Raw genomic sequence first — 24,314 nt, 5'->3', positions numbered from 1 at the left:
ATATCAGAACAGATGAGGAAAAAAAAGTCATTCACATGAGACAAAAGTGCATGCAATACTTTATTTCAAACATGCCAGGAAAGCTAATTCATTACCTAGTCGTTTAGAAGCAAGCAGCTGTATACAGATAACAAGAAAAACAGCATCTCATTACAGCTCAATGCACAGCATTTTAAGCCAACAGGCATGAAATAATGCAGGCTAAAGCAGCATTAACCAGACATTCAAACACATTGTTAATGTCTTACAGAAAAAAAGCAAACTTGGAAATGGAAAACCACTCCTATGATCTTGCTTTTTAAGATTTCAAAATGCTGCAAGTCCAATCAAAATCTTTTGTCTAATCCCCTAATTCTCCAATTTTTATGTCAGTTTAACATTTGAAAGGTAGTGCATTACCACATATAGTACGTTGAACTAGCTGATTGTGGTTAATCTCAGTAACTACCTCCTTGCTAGTTACCCTTGAACAATTTTCAGAAACGGCATTGGTTTTAGGATACAAATTATTTTCTTCTACTAGGCAAACAGAGGATGCAATACATACCCTCTCACCCTGCCCACACTTTTTAATTGAAAGGTACTTATATACATCCTTGTGGCAGTTCTCCGATATACAAGGTAGCCTGCACTTAAAACTGAAAATGCCAATTGAAGGACACCTATTTCAAATATGCTGCTAATGGACTTTAAAAAAAAAAAAATTTTTTTTTAAAAAAAATCTTTCCAACCCTAACCGTTTGTAAAGCAATGAACTTGTTCCCTCCTTCAGCAAGCAGCAATTGTTCAACTACTCACAAGACTGTTTTGAACATTTAAATATAAATGTTGTAACTTCAAAGTTACAACTAAGTAGTTCTCTTTGCCTTAATCAATTCTGCCTTCCTCCTCTTTATAAGGTAAGTCACACCATTGTGCCAGTCTTAGAAAAGGATATTGGTATGTGCATCTTTAAGATGCAAGGTATGTGTAGAATTGTGTGTAATATCAGTTAATACTTGTGTGTATACACATTTCACATACTACTACTTCACTAGCTTCTCTCTAAGTATTACCTTCATCTACAGGTTTTAAGTGTATGTTTAAATACCACCATAACTTATTTGAAAGATAAATACAGGTCACAATGTTACAGTATAGGTGTTGCAGTTTAGATGTTTAGCTCAGAAAACTCTACAGAACTTGTAAGCACAAGACTTCAAGGTTACACACAATAAAAAAGTTAAACCATATGCCAACAAGCACAAGTTTCGTTGAAATGAGACATATGAAGAGACAACACTGTAAAACAGAGGGGGAAGAGGAAAGTACAATAGCAGAGAATGGTTGTGGTATTCTATTAGATTCAAGATGACTGGATTCACCAAGCTGATGATAATGTTCTGTCATGAGTAAGTCACTGGTCTATCTCCTCTGAAATTCTGCATGCATGATGAAGCCATTTAGTACACTGGGACATTAAAGTATTCATGACGTGGCTACAAAAGAAATGTACATATTCTTATACATAATAGAAAAGGTGGACAGATATGCAAGAAAACAGATTATCTCACTGATATGAAAAGGACTCAGTACAGAAATACAATATTGTATTTTTGACTACTCTAGACATCCAAGGGGAAGGGCAGGGAGAACCATCATTTTACCCCTCCCATACTTGTGTGCTAGGTCCAACAAGATACAGTAATTATGATGTTAGGTTGTCCTGTATTATGTAAGCTCAGAGCTTCTTCTCAGCCAAAAATTCTTTGAAGCTGAGATACTGTTCCAGAGATGGACCACCCTATGTATCTGCTCCGTTCTAGCCTCTTCAGTAGACATTGACTATTGGCTACTGTCAGACACTGCACTGGGCTAAGTGAACTTTTGACATCACCTACCATATCCGCTCTGATAAACACACATTGGTAACAGGCCTCTAGAACATGGTTGTGAGCAGCACCATGCCAGGGTAGTACAGCAGTGGCATTATTTGTGACAAAAATTATCTTTCTATCAAAGAGTGCCTGTTTAAAAAAATGGCAGGTATCTGAGACACCTCTCACAGCAGGCAAAGTTTTCTTCACTTCTGAATTATGCCACTGCACTTAATACTCTATTACTAGCATGAACATTCATATACAATTGGTTGAAAGAGGAGCTGGAAAGCAAGCAATACTCAATTTTTTGTATTAAGATCAGTGCCCTGAAGACAAATGAGGACATTTTCAATGGAGTAATAGCAATTTAGGAGTATCAGCCCCACGTATGCCCATTACACATCTTCTGGGAAGAAAACAGATAAAAAGCACAAAGCAACTCTCTGCATATCAGTTACCATCTTTCCTGATGTACCAACACTAGATTTTAATCTATTTTAGCATCCCACTCCCTGAAATTATAGAAGTCTTACAACAGATCTGAGGAAGTTCCCATGACTTCTAAAGCTACCAATTTCCTCTGTGTCATCTCAGTTTATTCACACATTCAAGCTTGTATATTTTTAAATTCTAATCTCCAATTACAAAAAAGCACAACAAAAATATCCTGGAGGCTTTACAGGATTTATACTGCTTTTCAGTATCAGTAATCTGAACATTATTCCATAGTAGCTAAAATTATTCTGAACAAGCCAACTACAAATCCAATAGTTCTCAGAATAACACCACCTGTAGCTCAGTGACAGTTGCAAATAAGTTGTATGAAGCCTGCTGTGCTTTTTGGTATTACTCAAAAGAATTTGAGATATAATACAGAATTAAAAATGTGAATTTTAACTCTTAAAACCTCTCTTACTGCTTAAGTCAAGTGTCAGCCTACATTAAAAACAAAATGCTGAGGCATATTCCTAACTGGAAAAAGAACTGCATGATGGTAGTATACAGTACTAGCCCCAAGGAATAGGAGCTTTGACTAAAAAAAAAAATATTAACTTTAGAACTGCTGGAGCCTCCACAGACAAAAAATTCCCAGAGAGGTACTTATGGAAAACTTCTACTTTACTTACACTGTTGGCATGATAGATTCATGAAGACAACTGAAAAGCAGGAATATTTGTTACAATCGCAAATGCCCAATTTTTACAGCTTTGTATTTTCAGTTTTTACCTGGAACATGCATGCACACATGTGACTGATCCTCCTCCTTGTTGGAAAAAAAACCAAACAAAAACTCAGGTCTTCCAGTGTTTCACCCTTGGAAACCTGGAGCTGAAGTTGGTGTCTTCATCAAAATGCTTGTCAAATCTTGTAACAGATTTCTCCTTAATTTTTCAGTAGTTCTCTGGACAGAAAGCAGAATGCGAGCAGCTCATTTTCTAGCACTCTTATGAGGCTGATCACCATTCGCTGTTGTTGTGTTATCCCGGGCTGCACACATTCTTTAGCATACTCTCTGGCCTGGAAGCACTGACCATGTTGCCTTTTACACAACTATTATGAACAAATAAGGACATGGAAGTGTTTATGTCATGTTTATCCACCTGTTACCCTTCAGTACTTTCCAAACTTCTACTCTCCCCCACAGCCCTAGGGTACTCCCCATCCTGGTCATATTTTCAATGGTTTATAACTCGAGGAATTAACTGCCTTTGAAGCAAAAATCCTGGTACACAAAATTAGATGACTGACTCAAATTACTGTTATGGGATTAGTGTCTCATCTTGACAGAAACTTCTATCTAATGATAAAGCAAGATGGATTGCCAGATAACAATAGGAAGAAAGTGGTTATTTTGCTCCTGGTGACTTTTTCGTTTACAGAACATGTAAACACCACCTGCAACTAGACTAGCAATAAGCTGACACTATAGAGGTGAATCTAAAAGATTAAACAGAAGACAACAGTACTGAGATATGAAGCGATAACACAGCAATATTCTGAGATTGAAAACACTGCAGTTTCAGTGAGACCTCTGTAGCCCACCAAGGACATCCAAGTCCATCAAACACAGAAGGTCTGGCACTGTGGGCAGCCTGACAAACAACAGAAAGGAAAATAAAATTTTGATAAATTATTTGCCATCACAGAACTACAGTATCTCATAAGCTCCAACTATGACTTGTTAAATTTTTCACTGCGTTCTCTGCATTGTCTCCAGAGTAGTCAGCCAGAAAGGGCAACTTGGGTGAAAGGACAGACATCAACTTCTACAGTCAGGATGCAGCCTACCTTGCCTTCCTTCCGTGGGACTCTGCAAACCTTAGACAATACCCCGAGCCTGTGAAGCACATCCTTAGAATAGCTAGCGATCTGGATCTAATGAGTTTATAAGTGAGTTGATCTAGCAATGGTATCCTTACAGCACAATACAGTGGCAAACTAACGTGAAATACTACCTCTGAAAAAATCATCACTTATTTAAAAATTTGATGTTAATTCTTTATCTGACTTCAGCTAGGTCTTAGATCCTAGTTTTGCCCAAGCAGTAATAGTTCTACAGTACAAGCTGCATGCTGCAATTCCACAGTGTTTTAAAGTTACTAGAATTCATCTTTTCAAGCTGACATCTGTGTTTACAACTCATTTTAAAAAGCCAATAATACTCTCTGAAATTTGCAGCTTGAGTCATTACAGATTTTTAAATTAGAAAAATGGTAGAGTTGATTTGAGTCAACAGAACTATTTATCTAGCCCAACCCCAACTGACATTTTTCTCAGCCAATTTTGTCATGACCCAACCTAATTAAAAATCATAATCAAACTAAAATTAGAAAGGACTCCATTTAATCCAGTCCCCCAATCAGCATACCTGTAACATTCCTGAGAGATACTTAATCTGTTAAAGGCATCCAGTGAGGGAAACTTTTTGGTTTTTAAGTATATTTGCCCCCAGGCAATATACTTAAATGCTTCATTATCATCACCACTGGAAAATTTGCCTAACACCTACTTTGTAATTATTTTCTTGCTGCAATTTAAGCTATTTTATGCCTGTAGCAGACAAGAAAACAGTCGATTTCCTCAGGCAAGAGAGCAACAAGAAATTATTTATGCCTACACCAAAGTGACCCAAGTTCAGTGTTTTGCAGTGCTGCCATTTTACGGACAACATCACACAGCAGTGACATAGACTTCATGAATACATGGCACACCTTTTTCAGGGAAACTTTATTTAAGTTTTTGTTTTAACTTCTTTCCCATCAAAATCGGCACAAAGCCTATGAAGGCAAGCCATGTTAAACTGCAGGCAAAAATTACAACTGCTACCTTTACATAAAGGCTTGGCTCTTTTGACATTCAGCATCTAAACAAACCCCAAGCTAGAACAACAGACAAGATGTGGGACCATGGAGTGCACAGCAGTTTGGGAAAAACTTCTACAGAAACAGGCTATGGGGGAAAAGAGAGAGGACACATGAGGGTTTCTGTTTAAAAACATGAAGTTCTTACAGTAGGAAGAGATTAACATTTAACAAGCACTTCTTTAGCAATGCTTCAGAAGGAATTACTTTTACACTCTACTTCTTAATCTTTATTAGGAAATATTTCTAATTAAAGGCTGCTTCAGGAAATTGCTGCTGTTCACTTACTCTACTATTTTGAAATCCCTGAAAATGCATCTGTTTCCCCATTTTTAGTTAGCTAACTATTCAGAAACTCCAATTACATGGTTATTGGGAAAATTCTACTTTACTTTCAATGGAGGGCAAAGTGTTTTCTCAGAGAGCCTAGAAACACCCATGAGGTCTTGAACATGTTCAAAGACAAACATCAACTATGACGTTGTTCAAAGAAAAATCCTACATCAGTGCCAACTCCAAGTCATGATCTTGCCTGCAGTTTCCTGTACAGAGAAGACAAAAAAAGAAATCTTCAAGATTGGTGCAAATTAGTCAACACAATACTGAACTAGAGTCTGAAACAGCAACAGTTGCAATCTAAGTGTTATTCAGCAAAACATCCTAGCATATGCACACACTACGGCTCTAAAACATCACCTCAAGGGACCAGAAGGGTATTACATAAGATCAGCAGCGGCCTGCCTGCCCCCCTCTCAAAAGCAGAAGCAAAAATAGCCGTGGAAACTTCATGTACTGTAACTGGATAATAGTGGGTGCTTCCTCATTCTTAGTTGCTATTCTGATCTGCTGGATCAGAGGTGATAATCACTCTGGGACGCAGTGCTTTATACCTGCCTATCAGTTGCTATGCAGTAAGCTATGAAGAATTGAGAGTCTAAGGGTAAGGATGATTCTAAGCATCCACTGGAGGCTCCATTTCCCCACCACAAAAACACAAATGCTCTAAGCAAATACTACTGCTGAATACTTTGTATCGTAAAGCTAGAGCTAAAATTATTACAAATCACTGAGTTCTCTATCAAATAATTCCACAGTGTCTCTATGTTTGGCAGTTTGCCAAACTACGCACATAAGGATTCATTAACGTTTTCTTACATTTTCTTCCAGCACTGCAGCTACAAGTTTGCATTACTTATTCCTCTCTGCTTAAGGAACCATTTCTTAAACTGCAGGGCTGTATCTTTGAAGGGATGACCAGAATATACTGCTGTAACAAGCCATGTCACATCCAGTATCATTCAGCTTCCATGGCAATGGCATTTAAGCATTCCCCTTCCTTCCTGTTCCTGCAGCATTTTGCCTTCCTGTAGTTGTTTGGACAAATGATTGCAGGGCCAAGTTGTAAACATGGAAAAGCAAAGTTGCTGACTATATGTTGTTAGAAATGAACAATTTAAATTGGATCAGTTTAAATGGATCTGAAATCCAGTTCTAGAAGAGTCATATAAATAGTTTGCCTGGCACAAAGGAAAAAGGGAGGGAAAGGACACCTGAAAACTCCGGTAAGTCAGTAATGCTGCTGAAGCTCCTTGCTACAGGGCTATGACTCAAGCCAACAGCAGGGGTGTAGCATAAGACAGGTAAATTAGAGCTTACCTAACTATGCTAGCTGACTTGGGGGTTCACAGCAGACATGAGTCAAGACAAGATACATGGGGACCACTGGCTTTTTAAAACACTTAGATATCCTGGGAATTGTTAAAAATAAAACATAATTTAAGTTAGACTGTTAGCTTTAGTAGAAGTCCTGGCTGCCACCAAAAGCAGCTGCCTTTAACTTCCCTTTTCAGCGCCACTGCTTTCCTCCTCCTGGCACATACTTCATGCTCCCCGGCTTTAGCTAACAAGCTAGGAGCCACATAATCACAGGGTAAGTGGATCAACACAAGTGCCACCAGGAATGATCAGGCCTTCTCAACAAGAGTCACTGTCAGCATGGTTTTAGGTGATGAGGAAACTGCACCCTGACTCAAGAGCATGACTAACACCTGTAAACTGCTCTTGATAGAAAGCATAAGTTTTGTTCAGCAGAACTTCAGTGTACAATAAAAAATTTCACCCTGCCTAATTGTATACCACTTAAGTTTTTTAAACATTGTATAAGGCTTACCTTACATTTAACTAAATTCTGTATGGAATAGACTCCTAAATATGTGGCTTATTATACTTGCCCTACAGCACATGTAGAACTCAACACCCTAGTTTACAACCAAATCTGAAACAGCCCTCAAAAAAATGAAATTCTACTAATTTAGTGCTTGTTTATGCTTGACAGAGTAACACAGATTAAGTAATCTGAAGGTGTATAACCTATAGTTAAATATCAGGTTAACCCAAGCACAGAAGCTATATGAGTCAAACTCCTCCCCTTCTCCAAAGACAACCTTCTTTACCTCAGGTGATCTTTCTTTAGCATAGATTATCCTCATTCCTATATACAACCTGCAGTTCCTTCCAGCAGGAAAACTACTCCCATCTCCCATTAGGTGCAACCATCTATCTGTCCCTCTCACCCCCACAGATGCCATCCCCTTTTCTTCATATTCTGTGGAGTCATGACAACCATGTAAATTAAGCTCTGTACACAGAGACTATTCCTTTCACTCCTTCCCAGGAACAGTAGCGAATGGGAAAAAACATCCCATGGACATTGGATAATGCCACTGTTCAAATTACTTGGGACAAAGCACATTTCTTCAGCTAAAACTGTGCCCATACACAGAATTCATCAGGGACATACTGTAAACAAATAAACTGGAGTCACATAGAATTCTCTAAGCCTGAGCTTGCATGTTCCAGAATTGGTCTTTGTAGCCATCTAAGACAACAAAGAAGACTGAGACTCCTAAGTAAATGCTCTATGCTTAGCATAGGTCCCAAACAGTATAAATACTTTTTAAAGTTTTAATCACAAGGAAACCTATAGTCGCAGTATTAATACTAACCTCACCACAAGAATCACACTCTTTGTACATGAACTTGTTATCATGGAGAGAAAAAGCAATAAACATGGGGAAAAAAAACCTGTGGAAAAAATCAAGCTTGAGCATTTAGGTTTTCTTATTGCTGTTTTAGAATATGCCCAAACTTGTAAGAAACTTTATTTTGAACAAATGACTTGTTGGCTGCCCTAAGTCCAGAGGTCTAATAGGCAAGCAGGTTATTAGCTACTCGCCACTACCCCAAAGATCAACAGCTATATCATATACTAGGTAACTTTTAAATGGTAAAAATATCCATACAACAACACTGAATTTGATATTGAACATGTTAAATATTTTTGTCTATTAATAATTTTCTTTTGTTCGGAAACTAAATCCTGATATTTATAGAGCTGCATATGAAATTAGATCCATTACTGCAGTTCCACATTACAAAAGCCAATTTGTTTACTGAACTGCTTGTTTATCATAGTATTAAATAAGCAGCGGACTAATTAAGTTTTCTCCAGCAAATCATTTTCATGTGTGTGTTAAACTTGCCTTATGTAAAATAAAATCTTACCTTTATTAGTAGGACTGCCACAATGTATTCACTTATGCTTTGGACAAAAATATGTTGCAATGCACTATATACGCAAATAAGCTTTGTTCTGTCATGCAGCATCCGGCACTTGATATACAGTCAATTGCAGCAGCACCCAGTCTTTTTAGGGCCCATTTTCTTTGCACAGCAGATGTAAACAGCTCATTTTCCAGTAAATACACGTTTACATGAGTTGATTGTAAGTAAACAAAGCCAAACATCTGTTTAGTTATTAGTTTTGGTATCCATTTCTCTAACTTGCATTATCCCACTTAATTATCAACACCAAAGAAAGCTAGTAGAAGTCAGACACTTCAAGTTGATGCGGTTAGTACAAAAAAGGAAAATAACAGGGAACACTCAAAGCACTCTTCAAAGATCATCATGCAAGTGTTGCAGAAAGTTAAGCCCATCACCCATTTTCTGTTTACTCTTGCAAGGACTTAATTACACGTGCAGCAGTCTTTGCATAGCACCCGTTTAATCCATGCCACCAAAATGGTAAACTTGGTAGTTACCAATCATTTAGATGGGGGTCAAAAGGGCTAATGCCCTAGATTATCCTTAATCATAAGATATCCTCAGACAAACCTCCCCAGTCTTCATTCTGGCTCTACAAACACAAAATCAAGCAATAGTGAAAATGTAATACCAACTACTTAGTCAAGAAAACCAAAACAAAATCCCAACACCCACTCAATTATTTACAGCTTATTTCCATTTAAAACAAAAGTTAAAAAATATTCTATACTATATACAAAAGTAAATCCAGGTATTTCACTCAAATATGTTTCAGCTATGGTTATTCTTTAAGTTAATGCAATTTTATTAGGTCCTACTAAAGTCCACTGTTAAGGAAGCAAACAACAGAAATGCATGAGTAAAAAACATCTGTTCAAAAAACCTCTTATTTTTCACTTCTTAACAAGAAAAAAGATATTAGTACCTTAAAAGAGTAAGTTCTAGAGAGTTTTTTTAGAAAGCTTCACCTGTGCTCGAAGGAATATTAATTCAAAGATTTTTTTTTTAAATGAGAACTTAAGATCAGTTGTTCATTATTATAATAGACTGAGAGTGTAATAGAATAGGATGCTACCAAATTTACATATATTTAATTCAGTGACTAAGTTTCACACAGGATTATTACTAACATTGATATTGAAGTAAGATTTGTTCCATGAAGGGAAATAAGAGTTTCATTCAACATATCTACCTACCATCCCTGAAGTAATTTAAACAATTTAGTTCAAGAGCTATGCAGTCATGTTTACTACTGTTACTTGCTGAGCTGTCTGTGATAAGCCAGTCATTTTCATGTAGTAATGCTTGGTGCAGAGTTGAGCATTTTCACTTTAATCCATCTGTTAATCAAACATACTTAGGTTTCTCAAAGAATTATGAACAATAGGTCTTCTCAGACTTTTTTTTGCCTTTTTAAAATAAAATTTTCAGCATAAGATTTAAAATATATACACTTTTAATGTATCTTGATATCCATCAACAGAACTACTACTGTTGCTAGACAACTTGGCAACAAAAAACATAGCTTCTCCCTTAAAAATAAGTAAAAGCCCCAAAACACACAGCAGCAATATGCCTGACATCTGCACAACACACAGATAAGACGACAAAGAAATGAGAATCTAAAAACCAAACACAATGGGTTGCCTCCTGGGGGCATTCATATTCTTTTCACCTACTATTCTGTAGCTCATCTTCACAGGTAGTGAGAATTTTAGGAAAGGGTAGTAGTACTGCAACATGACACATCATCTCAGACACCACAGTAAAAATGGAATTTCCTCCTCACTATCTCAAGGTTCAAACATTAACATTGCTCTTTTCAGCATTCTGCCAGATTCAGGGAACATGTTCTATTAAAATGCAGATTAATGTGCTCATTCAGAAAGAGCATAATTTTGAAGATAAGATACTCCTTACTGTCAAGCAGTCTGCTGCAGTTGTTCATTGAATTTACTATGTTTATTGACCAAAAGCACGCAACTACGCTCCTAAAAACAGCTATGGCATATTCAGCACTGCTAAAATTTTCATTGTATCGCCCTGACACAGTACTTCTACAGATGGCAATAGAAGAATACTTCTGGAGAAAAATCTATCAGTTCAGTGTACAGATAATAAATATACCCTTAATAGAATTATAATCTATGAGGAGTTCAGTGTACTGTTAATACACCCTCAATAGTTCTACAAGGACTGCTTATATCTGTGAACTATCAACTTCATGGGTAGTTTTGTGAGGTATATGTTATTGGTTAGTATTGGAATTCACATCAGAGAGGGTACTGAATAGTTACCAGGCAGCAAGGACTTCACTTACACTAATTTGTCTGTCTTACCATTGAAACTTCCTAATGTCTCAATTTGCATTGACTGAATGCATACTGAATACTTATATGGAAGACTCCTTCCCCACAACTTGTTGATTCACAAGAACTTCTAATCAGCATTTTGCTTTCTTTAATAGAGTAAGATTATTCACATCTTACATGCATACAGACTAAACAAAACAGTTGGGAAAAAAGGAGAATATTATGGAGACAGCTTTACTAAAATGGTATTTTAAAGGTCTACACAAAAGCTGCTTACCTAAAATGGTATTTTAAAGGTCTACACAAAAGCTGCAAGTGAAAAGCAGACTTGCTTTCTATCATTTTCCATTCATAAAGCCAAGGATAGATTAAGATCTGACAACATGTTTCTGGAAAGACAACTGGATTTCTAAAGCATTTGGAAATCACAGCCTGCCAATCTATGATAAATCCTAAGCATCATGTCACATCCAGAAAAGAAACTTCACAAAGAATGTTAAGATACTGAACTGCATTTAAAAAAAAAAAAAAAAATCAAGAGTCACATACAGACCAGTAAAATATTTAAATTCTCAGAAAAAAGGTAGTCTGAGAATGGGAGGGGTGAAGTATGATACGATAACTTCCTGGATGTTCAATGACACTTTTTCAAGACCACATTTAAATCTGAAACAGTTAACTTCCCCTCTTCCCACTCCTACTCGGGAGGAAAAAAAAAAAAGAGATGCAGGTTCAGTATTAATTTTCTGGACCAACTCCTATTGCTTTAAACAGAGTATGGTTTGCTAGGTATTTGCAGGAAAGCCTAAGTCCATGGTACAAGGACATTTCAAAAATATCTACTAAAAATAATGGAAACATCTTTGATAAACGTTTACAGATCTGTCTGCTACAAATAAATTTACAACTAGTTGTCTGTAAAGGTTTGTTCCAAAGAGAAGCCATGTTCCTATGATTCCTGATTATGTGTACTTTTACAGTTCACTCCACCTAAAGTCCAGCTGAATTTATATTAGGTATTTATGCAGTCATGAAGACGTCTTAAAAAAACCTGTTGGTAGGTTTTATCAGTGATTTTATAAACTCAGTAGTCTATAGTACAGCCAATGACAAGCAAAATAGCTACAAACATGTACATATAACATCAGAAATGCAATTCTATGAAGATTTTAAGTCACTTTTTACTTGGAACAGAATACTACAAAGAGCAAAGTAATTAATACAAAACATACACAAAGAATAGATGACAGCATGACAAGACTTGGAACTTTTAACTGACAGGTTTAGAAACACCACACTTGCGTAGTTCCACACAATCAAACACTTTGTAACTTTACTATCTCCTTGTTCTCCATCCTATGAATGCTGAATTTAAGCAAGTGTAGTTTTTATGACCACAAGAATAACCTGTATCATAACTGAACAAGTACTCAAACTTTCCTAAGACGAGATGCAAATAAATTCTTTTAAAGTGAAGCATATTATATATACACAATGTTATAGAGCATGACTGTAGTCAAGCATGTATACAAGACCTACTTCCTTCAAAAAGTAACAACCATCTGTTCAATTGATGTGGAAAAATGAACACAAAAGCAACTGACCTCTTCACTTAGGCCCAATATGCTTTGTCTTGTTTTTCAGTAATATGTTTTGTGACAAACTATGCCAGTCTTTAAGAGCAAGCAATTCAGTTTTTTATTCCCAAGACTGGGAGAAAAAACCCTACCTCTCACACTTGAAGTATCTTAACAAAAAAACATTTCCACAAGTATGCATTTCCTCACCTACTACTTACAAAGCACCTACATTTTGAAGAGAACCATTAGGAAACATGTTATACCTCAAAAAGAAAGTAATTATGTTGCATGTACATTCCCAAACTGGGCTTACTTATTCTGCTTATGTATAGACCTCACCTATCACATAAAACTAGATATAGTTTCATTCCAGGTTCTTAAATAATGTCTGGAACCAACACCATAAACAAGCTCACTTTATTTTTGATCAATGTATCAGAGTCAATAACTTCAATATAAATGGACAAGGCATACACTTCATACATAAACCAAAAAATCAAACAATCTAACTGCATTATAACCTCTTTTCCTGCTACATATCCAACATCCTTCAGGGACCGAACTCTGAAATGCATTTTACAAAAGTGTCAGCTACCAAAACCCTACCACAACTTACCGTATCTTCTACAAGCTGGGAAGGATTCCCAATCCACAAAGATCATAGCCATTTCCTAATCCTTAAATAATGAACTACCAGCATATCCCTTTCTCATTTGTGGTAACTCTTATGACTCCCCACAGATCTTCTGAACTGTAATTACAGATCATTATCTGTGCCTAAAAATCAAATACACACATGTCTTAAGAACTGCAGTCTTAAACTGACCAACCAAGCTGACTACCTGAAACCAAGCTAGAAGTTACACATGAAGAACAGACCGCTATCAAGGCAGTCAGATCTCCATTATAATAAAGATTTCATTATTCATTCTTGTTTCACACCAAGAGGAATAAAATATAGCTGAGGCAAATAATGTCACTGCCAACATAGGAAGGCAGTCTATTTCAATAGTCTGTATTTAAAAGTGCTAACATTAAATGAAGACTGAATTAATTGCATTAATTATGGTAAGTTTCTCAGGAGACTAGTAAGAAACAGGTGCTTGCTTACAAAGGCTGCTTCCTAAATCAGACAAAAAAATCTTATATTCCCACCCACTCCAAGCTTATCAGGGATTCTCTTTTGTCATTGTTAATGCTAACATTCCTTTATTTTGTCATATCTCAAGGCCATCCTAATACCATCTCTACTATTATGCGTACCTTCAAACCTACAGTTTCCAATTAGCATATTTCATCTCCAAGAAAAAAAAACTTTCATGGCATATGTTGGAAAAGAAAATTTGGTGAATTTTCAAAGATGCTCATTCTAAAATGAAAAGCTTAAGTCCACATAGCAACCCTAAGCATCTAGTGCAAGTCAGCTGACATTAACAATTTAAGCACCCTTCTGGATATAGGATGAGGTGAAGGCTTACAATAGCAAAGGAGATACGGTTAATTGATAGCATATCTATTATTCTTCATGTGGAAGGACTGGTAGATACTATCTGAGGCCAAACTGCAAAAGCCTAAGAAAAAACATTCACATAGCTTTTTTATTTGTGATATTACTAAGATAGTGATGAAAACAAACAAGTGTGATTTGCTGATCAATCCACTGGTCTTTTTATTGAGGTATCTCTTAAAAATTTTTTTTTTTTTTAATATTTCAGATGTTCTGCTATCAACTACTAGAAGAATACATACACACCTATCCCTGGACAAACAGGGATAATTTCCGAAATACTTTTATTACGAACGATTAATAACAAAAAGAATTTTCACTCAAAGCCAAATTCTAGGAACTTTTTTCTACTTCAAATGAAGATGAGCAAGTCTGCAGAGTTTTGCTTTTAAGTATATACAAAACTGACTGTTTTAGATATGAGAATTACTAACTCCTTGATTTTAATGTTTTAGCAAAGTGAATGACCACGAACTTCCAAGCACCATACTGAATTACTTGGACTATCAACTAAACACAGAAATTAAACTTAAGTGGAAAAAAAAAAATCAGATCCTCTCTTTTCCATAGAACATCTTTTGCTGCTAGTTTCATGCATTAAAAAATTAACTATCATGAAATCATGCACAGGATTATCTTTTAGTTGTTCCACATACCACATGTATATAACTCATGCAGCAACATACCGCATCTGCCAGTTTTCTTCTCTCAGTATAACTGAGTTGTTCACACAAGCAAAAACCCCCCATCTTTTCATAAATGCACGCCTTTGTAATCACTAGTTAAGTATTTAAAATTTCTATAGCAAATTATATAAATTATCAAAGACACATGACAGCATTCTTTTGAACAGCAGCATTTCTAGCAATAGATTTATGACAACGCATGGCAGTGTTGGAATAATTAGTTTTTGCTACCATTCACATGGATAACATAGCCAGTATTGACAACTGACTATTGGTAAGTTATCAGGTGGTAATAAATGGGGGTCTAGGGAATTAATATTCAAACTGAGCACATTATTGAAGAGCTAACGAGAAAGTGAAGGTGAAAAAGGCTTAAAAAGTATGTTTCAGTCACATGAACTCTAGCAGTTATTAAGCGGACTGCACAAGCACCAAGAACTTAATGACAAACTGAAGTAGGTGCTCAGAAACAGAAGGACATTCTGGAAAACTGCCACAGAAAATACAAGTAGGCAAGGCTACTAAGAATTAATTCACTATTCAGCAGTTTATGCCTCTGCATATTTTATTTTAACATCACGCAAAGAGCCACATAATGTATTTGTAATGATTTTCCTTTGTGTAAGTATTCTGTACAGCTTTTAATCTTTAAGATGTTTCATACATTCATGTATGTAGTGTTACTAATTAATAATGTTGTGTATTCAACACTGATTAATAATTTTTAAATTAGGCAACATGAGTATTCATGCTAATCGTTTGAGTAGAAAATAAAAGTCCTTTTGTTGCACGTAATTAGAATCTGACATGGTCAAAAACAAATACACAACAACCCTGCTAGAAATGGTTTGTGTTTGGAATCAAACCACATTTTGTTCTGGTAGCTTTGAAATATTCTGGGAAGCAGAAATTAACTGAAAGTACCAAAAAGTCTCCAGTTGTGATGAACTATTATTTCAACAACACTCTTCATGAAACTCAGCATGCACATAGCAGGTGATGATACAAAAACAAAGCTCCGCAGAAGAGTCCAACTTTATTGGAAGCTAAATTCAAATACGAACTCAGACTTTTATGGGTTTTATAAACTAAAAATCAGATATATGGAGTAGTTTTATACTTGATCAATAGTCAATATAATATAACTAAGAAAGAAAACCAAAAATCAAACATAAGACTACAGTGGTGCTGTGATAAACTGTTACATTCCAATTTAATCAGAAAAGATTTAATAAACCTTGACAGAACAGACAATCCCTTAGAGAGGAGGAAAGGAAGGGCAATCAGACCAAAGCTATGAAGGCAAGGGAAAAGTCTCCCAGTGAAAAGGTGACACTTCCTTTTGCATAAAATTAACTTGGAATTATATCAAGTGTAAAAAGAGAATGCTAATCGTTTGAGTAGAAAATCGGTAATTCCTACAGGTAGAATGCAGTTTTGCTTTAGAAGAGCCCTAAGAAAATGGTGAAAATAAAATTCAAAACCAGTGAGAATGGGAAAAAATATAGTAATTCTATTTTATGCATAATTAACTGTGCATTTGCAGGAGACAGACTGGAACAGCTAACTAATCTGTTACATCTGTTTTCATATAAAGAAAAGCAAAAGTTTTTAAGAGAATAAACAGATTATTTCCCCCCCTCTTTGTAAACTGCAACAGCACTTCTAGTTAAGGTAATTCCTTCCAAGAGTAAAAGGTTCAACAAAAACTGCATCAAAACACAAGCAGTAAATAAGGCATGTATTTCATCCCTAGAAAAACAGGGTAGCAAATCTGTGTGTAATGGCTGACCTTGTTCATGACACTAACTAGTTGCTGACAGACAATAAGTTTAACATTGTGGATTTGCCTGGACTCTGAAAGGATTACAAACACATGGGGAAAGAACATCATGTGTTTCCCCGTCCTATTAATACCATGTTCAACAAAAAAAGAGTACCAAGTAGAACACTGAATGCTTATATGAGAATGAAGCAATTAACTCACAGGACAAAGTAACAAATTGAAGGTTCACATGAGGGGGAAAAAAAAAAAGAGGCACTTTTATATAGAATCTTACCAATGAATCTCAGTACATTTAAAAAAGTTATGTTCATCATCCCTATTAAACCATATGTTCCACTGACTTGCACACAAAAATGAGGATTCCCCCAGCATACCAGAGTATTGTGACTTCCATTTAGACATTCAAGGACCATAACATTGACCTCAAGACTACAGCAATTAGGTAAAAAAAAAAACCACAACACAAAACCAGAAAAACACCAACAAACAAAAATCCAACATGGGATGGAGAAACATGGGGAAATTATACTAAGTTTTTCCATTCTATTGAACTCCTTCCCATCAAACATTTTCCAAAGAAAAATTGTAGAGATGCAATCTGTCTGGGTTTTTTTTTTTTTAAAGTTAGTAATAAACAATAAAAGCATTCAAAGTGAAAAATCATTCTTATACTTCACATTCTGTATGTTTCTATGGCACTACTACTACTGCTTTGTCAACTTAAAAGACAGAAATGTGCCAGAGTAAGCAACCTATAGCAGAAAAGGCAGGTCTTTAGAGAAGAACTATACCTGAATGAGTCTCAAAGAAGAGAGTCTAGCTTCTGGATTTCAGCAATGAAACAGTAAAGAAGTGAACATGCATCAGGTATGACAAAAAACTAATGGCTGATTAATAAAAAGAACAAATGAAAGACACATGAACAAAACTAAGTTAAAGCAGCATGAACTATAATTATCTAGGTATACACATAAAAAAGCCAATCACATTTCTAGCAAAACACAAAATCACAGTAGGTTACAATATACACATGCCAAACAAAACTAAAAGAGCAGATAGCATTGTCATACTGCACAATTAGGACAACTAACTAGAAACTACATGCTAAGCATGCTAAAAAGCACTGTCTACAAGCTTAGAGAAACTGAAGCTTTTTCTAGTCATAGCCTACAATGCTAATACTTTGGCCAGAGAAGTTGAATTTACTTACCTCCTGTAAAAGATCTGCCTGTTCAATGGCTTTGAGAACATTTTTCTTGGAGGTCTCCTGAACTTCCCCTCCTAAAAGGAACTCATCCAGAATGAAATAGGCTTTTTCAAAATTGAAGATGATATCAAGTTCGCATACCTAAAAAGAACATCAAGCATTACTGCAAAATGAGAATATACTATCTATCGAGGTATATCCTCTCACAAAACTTAAGATTGTTCACAGCTTCACAAAACTTCACCAAATCAAGCTGTTAGACTCAGGCTATAACCTTTTAAGTAGTGGGGCAACAACAACAAAATAATCAGTCCTCTGAGGAAAAAAAAAAAAGAGTGAAAAATCTTTTTTTTGCTTGAGTTAAAAACAGTGATAGCAATCTCTTTGAAAAGCGTTTTCATTGTTAAGTGTTCATTTCACAGCTGTCAGTCTGACGTGGGTCTTCATGAGGCAAGAGAATACCCATAATAAAAGTTTTCTTCTTGCCTGCAGTATCCAGAGGCAGATCATGCAATCTTACAGATCTGAAATTTCTCATTCATCCTGTGCCTTCTCATTCATCCTGTGCCTTTCCTACTTTCCTTCTACTAGGCAGAAGGATGAGCAGCAGTTTTTCTGAAAGTGCTAATGTACATTACTACAGTTGTTTGCATTTGCTATCTGAGTAAGCAGATGTCTGTCTTTCCTTACCCCTCCTGATAGTTCACAACCAACTTCCTCCTTCGGAAGCAGATGTAAGAAGTGCTCACACACTGGAGCAGTGCCAAGGAGAAGAATGCTGGGCACCCAGACAGAAAGCTAAGGATAAGATTTTATCTGACCTCAAGTGAGACTAATACGAAATGAAAAAAACACAGGCAATTAATAACAGTTCTTCTCCCAGATCATTAATTTAATTTTGTATTTTAACAATTATATAGGCAATTATCAGTTTAGTTTGGCCAAGCAAGCAACATAAAATAGTAGATAACACCTTTTCAATAGCTAGTTGATCATGTTTTTTAAACATGACCATACAAAAAGTGCTGTGGGTGTAAACCAAAATGACACAATATAAAGAGACTGTGACTCTATAAAAATTAAAAAGAAATTGCTAACTCACACTGCCAAAATACTTGTCAAGAAGTTCTACATAGCGATGAATTATTTCCAGAGTTATTAGTTCATTGTCCTGATCTTCAATAGCACAGCAGAAATAGAGGCTTGCGTATCTGTAATAACAAAATAATCCTGATGTTAGCATAAGAACACAAGCAAAATAAATGCACTTGAGATGTATGACATTCTCAGTAGTCCTGCATACTCAAGTTTACCATACTGTTACTCTAAATCAGCAGCCATGTAAGTTCTACCAAAGAATGGCTGAAAGACCAGCAGACATACATATGTAAAAAAGCAATCCTGCTGTCTCTTTGATTCAGGCAAGACTTCAATCTTTACCATCCTTTAGCTGCCATAATTAAATTAGCCTAAGAAGCAGCTGGAAAAGGAAATGTATTTGATTTTTTGGCCTCCTGGCAGAGTTCTGCAGCAAGGTATTTTCTCTACTATCTGTAATATCCAAACACTGGTATACTAATCAACAGCTTCAATGGTAAATTTGTAGTACACAAGGTACCCATAGATACACTAAAAAGCACAGAAAATGCCTTGGGAAAGATAAGTTGAATTAGCAATTAAGATTTGGTCTTTATAGAGACTTTAACAAATGCCTCCAAGACTCACGCTATGTCATATACTCCAATTGATATTAAGTCAACAATGCAATCACTACCAACTATTCTGGTATCAGACTAAGGAGAGGCCATCAGCTAGTTTCTAGCAATCCACTTCCACCTTGGAAGACAGGGCATTCTTTACTTCAGATATGATCCTGAGTTCCACTTCAACAAAAAGCCTCCGTACAAGAAGGATGCTGAGGTGCCTGAGCATGTCCAAAGAAGGGCAATGAAGCTGGTGAGGAGTCTGGAGCACAAATCTTATGAGGAGCGGCTGAGGGAACTGGGGTCGTTCAGTCTGGAGAAGAGGAGACTGAGGGGAGACCTTATCACTCTCTACAACTACCTGAAAGGGAGTTGTGGCGACATGGGTCTTGGTCTCTTCTCCCAAGTAACTAGTGATAGGACGAGAGGAAATGGCCTCAAGTTGTACCAGGGGAGGTTTAGACTGGATATTAGGAAAAAATTCTTCACCGAGAGAGTGGTCAAGCATTGGAACAGGCTGCCCAGGGAGGTGGAGTCACCATCTCTGGAAGTGTTCAAAAAACGTGTGGATGTGGCACTTCGGGACATGGTTTAGGGGGCACAGTGGCGTTGGGTTAACAGTTGGACTTGATGATCTTGAAGGCCCTTTCCAACCTTAGTGATTCTGCGATTCTGTGAAAAAGACCATCCAATTCTACTGTGCACTACCATACCCTTGTTCAAGTCATGTTTAAAAAAAGCCGATGCAAAAACAAAACAGGAATGAAACCTGAAAAAAACATTTAGTCTTTTCTGAAGTGCCAAGACCATATGCCATGTAGACACACATAGCACAAATGAGATTTCAAATAACACCTGTTGTAACTGATAATTTACATGAACCAGAAAGAGTTTTTGTTTGCCTCTTTACAGAGGACAACTGGCCACATTAAGCACTGTGAGTAGTCAGCCCTATTGAAAAAGAAGTAATTCAGATGTGAATGACAAGTTTAAGATGCAGGTTTGTTTCCCATCCACAGAAACACGTACACCTTTTAAACGTTACACATATTTTATCAGCTGGGACTTTGTAAGCCCCCAAAGAAACAGACACACTTTTTGGCTACAAGTCCTGTAAAAAAATATTGTATTTTGTAGTATGTTCAAATTTGTCTCCCAGCCACTTAGCTAGCATCATTTATGACCTGAAAGTCCTCCCCTACACACTCTACTCTAGTTGAGTCAAATCATGAACAAGAAATGAGATTAACTTATTCAAAAGTTTTAAGCTATTATTAAAAAAAACAACTTGCACCCTACGACTTCTTTCCATCCTACCACAGGACATGGTGGGGGGTGAGGAAGAGAGGAAGACACCTCCACTGAAGCACCTAACACTTCAACTCCCGCACTCTTTCATCTCTTCACCATGGTGACTTATCAGCTCATCAGAAATTCTATCTAAGCACAGTTCTTCTGATTTTACACTGCTGTGTTTGTGGCTCACTAATTCTTCAAAGGACATTTACAGTCGTTGCAGTAGCTTACAAGGTTCAATCTGTATGAGGCATCTTTTAGATGAAGCTCTTTCAAGAAGTATTGGGAAGTGGTATTACAAAAAAAATGTTTTCAAACCTGCGGAAGAATTTGTAAGTCAAACTCCATGGTACCGTATTTCACTGTAGGAAAGAGCTTTGGCACATTAGTTGACATTTATGCTGATTACCAGCACTCAGGCCAAATCCATCTAAACAAAGCCTTCTTCACATTCAGATGAGCAGCACTGATTATGATTAAGTGTAGTTAAACTGTACCCTTAGAATGCTTAAACACAAGTTGAATCACATACCAGCAGACCTTATAAAATCGAATTTGACTCAAATATTTGAAATTTATCCACATGGGACACCCACTTTGTGCTTCCCTGTTACTTAAGAGTCTCTTTTGATGCACAGAACTATTTTATATAAATATCCCCAAAAAAAGAGGAGGCAGAAGGGAGAGAGGGAGACTACCTAACATAAAATACCGGAAAGCAGTCTGCTCTCAGTGTCCTCATTTAAAAGAGAACTTAACATACTTTTGAAAGACTTTATTTGGCAGCTAAGCTGTAGACTACACATTCAAGCTCTGCCAACTGCAGTTTTGGAGAAAGAATACCGAGAAACAAAGACTACTCACTGGGCATCTGAACACAAAATGGAGGCCTGGGTACCTATCATTATATGCAGAGAATATTTTTCGAAGTATTTTAAGTAGCAACTGTGACTAATGGATTACTACTCAACAAAAGAAAACAAATGCAGATTTAAGAAGCCTACATGGCAAATAGTAGAAGAGTATACACAAGTCAGCCATCATTGCAAAGGGAGTAAGCATACCACAAAGATATACCTGTATTCAGACCCAAATTCTCAAAGGAAATAATTTATTGGTTTTTTTTTTTCTCTGCAGGCCAGGGCTTCAGAAAAAAAGTGCTCACACAGGCTACAGCACACAAACTAGAGGTTTTGCCAAGTGTAGGAAGCTTACACGGAGAGTGTCCATACAAAGACAAGCAGATTACTGTATTCGGGCTGAAAAAGATTTCAGCTCTGCAGAAGTGGTTTCTTCCTAATGAGCCTGACAGAACCCTGTCTTTCATATGCTCCCAATGAAAAGGCAAATCCTGACAGTAAAGTATGCTACATCACACAAAAGCAAATGTAGTGCAGTCTGGAAGAAACACTCTGTTCCTTTTATTCCTGTTACAATTGGGGGGGGGGGTGGTTTTTTTCCTCAGTACGTATTAGTAGTAGAATCTTCAGCCCCAAATCAGCTGCTTACACTCATTTAGGGAACTAATTTATAATAACCAACCTCCACTTGCCAGAAAGGGGATCAAAACCAGAGACCAAAAGCAGTTTGGAAAAAAATCACCAAAGAATGTAACATCACAGAATCGTTTAAGTTGGAAAAGACCTATAAGATATCAAGTCCAACCATTAACCTAGCACTGCCAAGTCCACCACTAAACCATGTCCCTAAGCACCACATCCACACATCTTTTAAATACCTCCAGGGATGGTGAATCCACCACCTCCCTGGGCAGCCTGTTCCAATGCTTGACTATACTTTGGATATTAGGAAAACTTTTTTCACCAAATCTAAACCTCCTCTGGCACAGCTTCAGGCTGTTTCCTCTCGTCTTATCACTAGTTACTCTGGAAAAGAGACCAACATCCACCTCATGATAACCTCCTTTCAGGTAGTTGTAGAGAGCAGTAAGGTCTCCCCTCAGCCTCCTCTTCTCCGGACTGAACCACTCCAGTTCCCTCAGCCGCTCTTCAGAAGACTTGTGCTCTAGACCCTCCCCCAGCTTCACTGCCCTTCTCTGGACACGCTCCAGAACCTCAGCATCCTTCTTGTAGTGAGGGGCCCAAAACTGAACACAGGATTCAAGGTGCGGCCTCACCACTGCCAAGCACAGGGGCACAATCACTTCCCTACTCCTGCTGGCCACACTATTTCTGATACAGGCCAGGATGCTGTTGGCCTTCTTGGCCATCTGGGCACACTGCTGGCTCATATTCAGCTGGCTGTCGACCAGCACTCCCAGGTCTTTTTCCGCCAGACAGCTCTCCAGCCACTCCTCCCCAAGCCTGTAGCGTTGCATGGGGTTGTTGTGACCCAAGTGCGGGACCCAGCACTCAGCCTTGTTGAATCTCATACAATTGACCTCAGCCCACTGATCCAGATCCCTCTGCAGAGCCTCCTACCCTCAAGCAGCAAATCAACACTCCTGCCCAGCTCGCTGTCATCTGCAAACCTGCTGAGGGTGCACTCAATCCCCTTGTCCAGATCACTGATAAAGTAATTAAACAAGACTGTCCCCAATACTGAGCCCTGGGCAACACCATTTGCGACCAGCCACCAACTGGATTTAACTCAACTCACCACCACTCTTTGGGCCTGGTCATCCAGCTAGTTTTTTACCCAGCGAAGAGTACACCTGTCTAAGCCATGAGCAGCCAGTTTCTCCAGGGAAATGGTGTAGAATATGGAATAGAAGAATAAAAAGGAAACACAGGAGGTATAAATACTCATACAAATTCCTGCCTTCAGGTAGATGACCTTAGTGGGGGTTTTTTGTGGAAGGAAACAAATTCATGAACCTCCACTATAGTAGTTACACTAATTCAGTAGTGGGAAGCCTCACAATTGGCAGGCAATGCTTCAGCAAGGTTCTGCACTACTAGTCTGCTCACAGACAGGTTCAGTACTTCTGCTGCAGGATCATGTCACCATGGGCAAAGCATAACTTGCAAATCCCACCAGTTCAGTGGTGTTCTCCTACTAGATGAGAGAATACCTGCTTGAAGTCACCCCTGGAAGTCTGCCACCAGATAAAGCTGCAAGCCGTAAGACTGCCGGCATTTAAGTCACATTGCATGTAAATTCTAACTGCATAAATTTAAAGCCTACAGAACTTGGCAGGAGCAGAGCTGAACTGCAAATGACAACCAAGTTGCCTTTAAGAGGCAGACAGGCGTTTAAGGGAGCTCAGGAATCTGAAGTCTGGTGATAGTTTACCATAGTTGACCCAGTGAAAACTGGGACCACTCAAATTGTGCTTGGCAAAAGATATTTTTTTTTTCCTCCTCCAGAAAGCTTACACATTTCTTTTATTAAAGAAGTTCTGAGACTCTAGGACAGGCAGATCAGTCACTATTCAATCAAAGATCCAG

General features: G+C 37.4%; 1 protein-coding gene across 3 annotated transcripts in view; it reads right to left on the bottom strand.

Moving 5' to 3' along the window:
- Window positions 1-24,314, bottom strand: part of AP1S2 (adaptor related protein complex 1 subunit sigma 2) — a gene marked incomplete at its 3' end in the record, with an annotated part of 31,050 nt that overhangs the window by 2,312 nt on the left and 4,424 nt on the right. For 2 of the 3 annotated variants that reach the window (XM_082006543.1, XM_082006544.1), the window contains exons 2-3: window positions 19,008-19,116; window positions 17,909-18,046 (exon numbers count right to left, since the gene is read on the bottom strand). In XM_082006543.1, coding sequence (XP_081862669.1) covers window positions 17,909-18,046; window positions 19,008-19,116 — 247 coding nt within the window. Of the gene's footprint in view, window positions 1-1,442; window positions 1,479-17,908; window positions 18,047-19,007; window positions 19,117-24,314 lie in introns of those variants that run through there. The other variant, XM_082006545.1, reaches the window with a different exon arrangement.

This window comes from Phaethon aethereus (assembly GCF_964289735.1).
Source record: "Phaethon aethereus genome assembly, chromosome: 1".
Taxonomy (NCBI): Eukaryota; Metazoa; Chordata; class Aves; order Phaethontiformes; family Phaethontidae; genus Phaethon; species Phaethon aethereus.
This window is presented reverse-complemented; position numbering and strand designations above follow the sequence as displayed.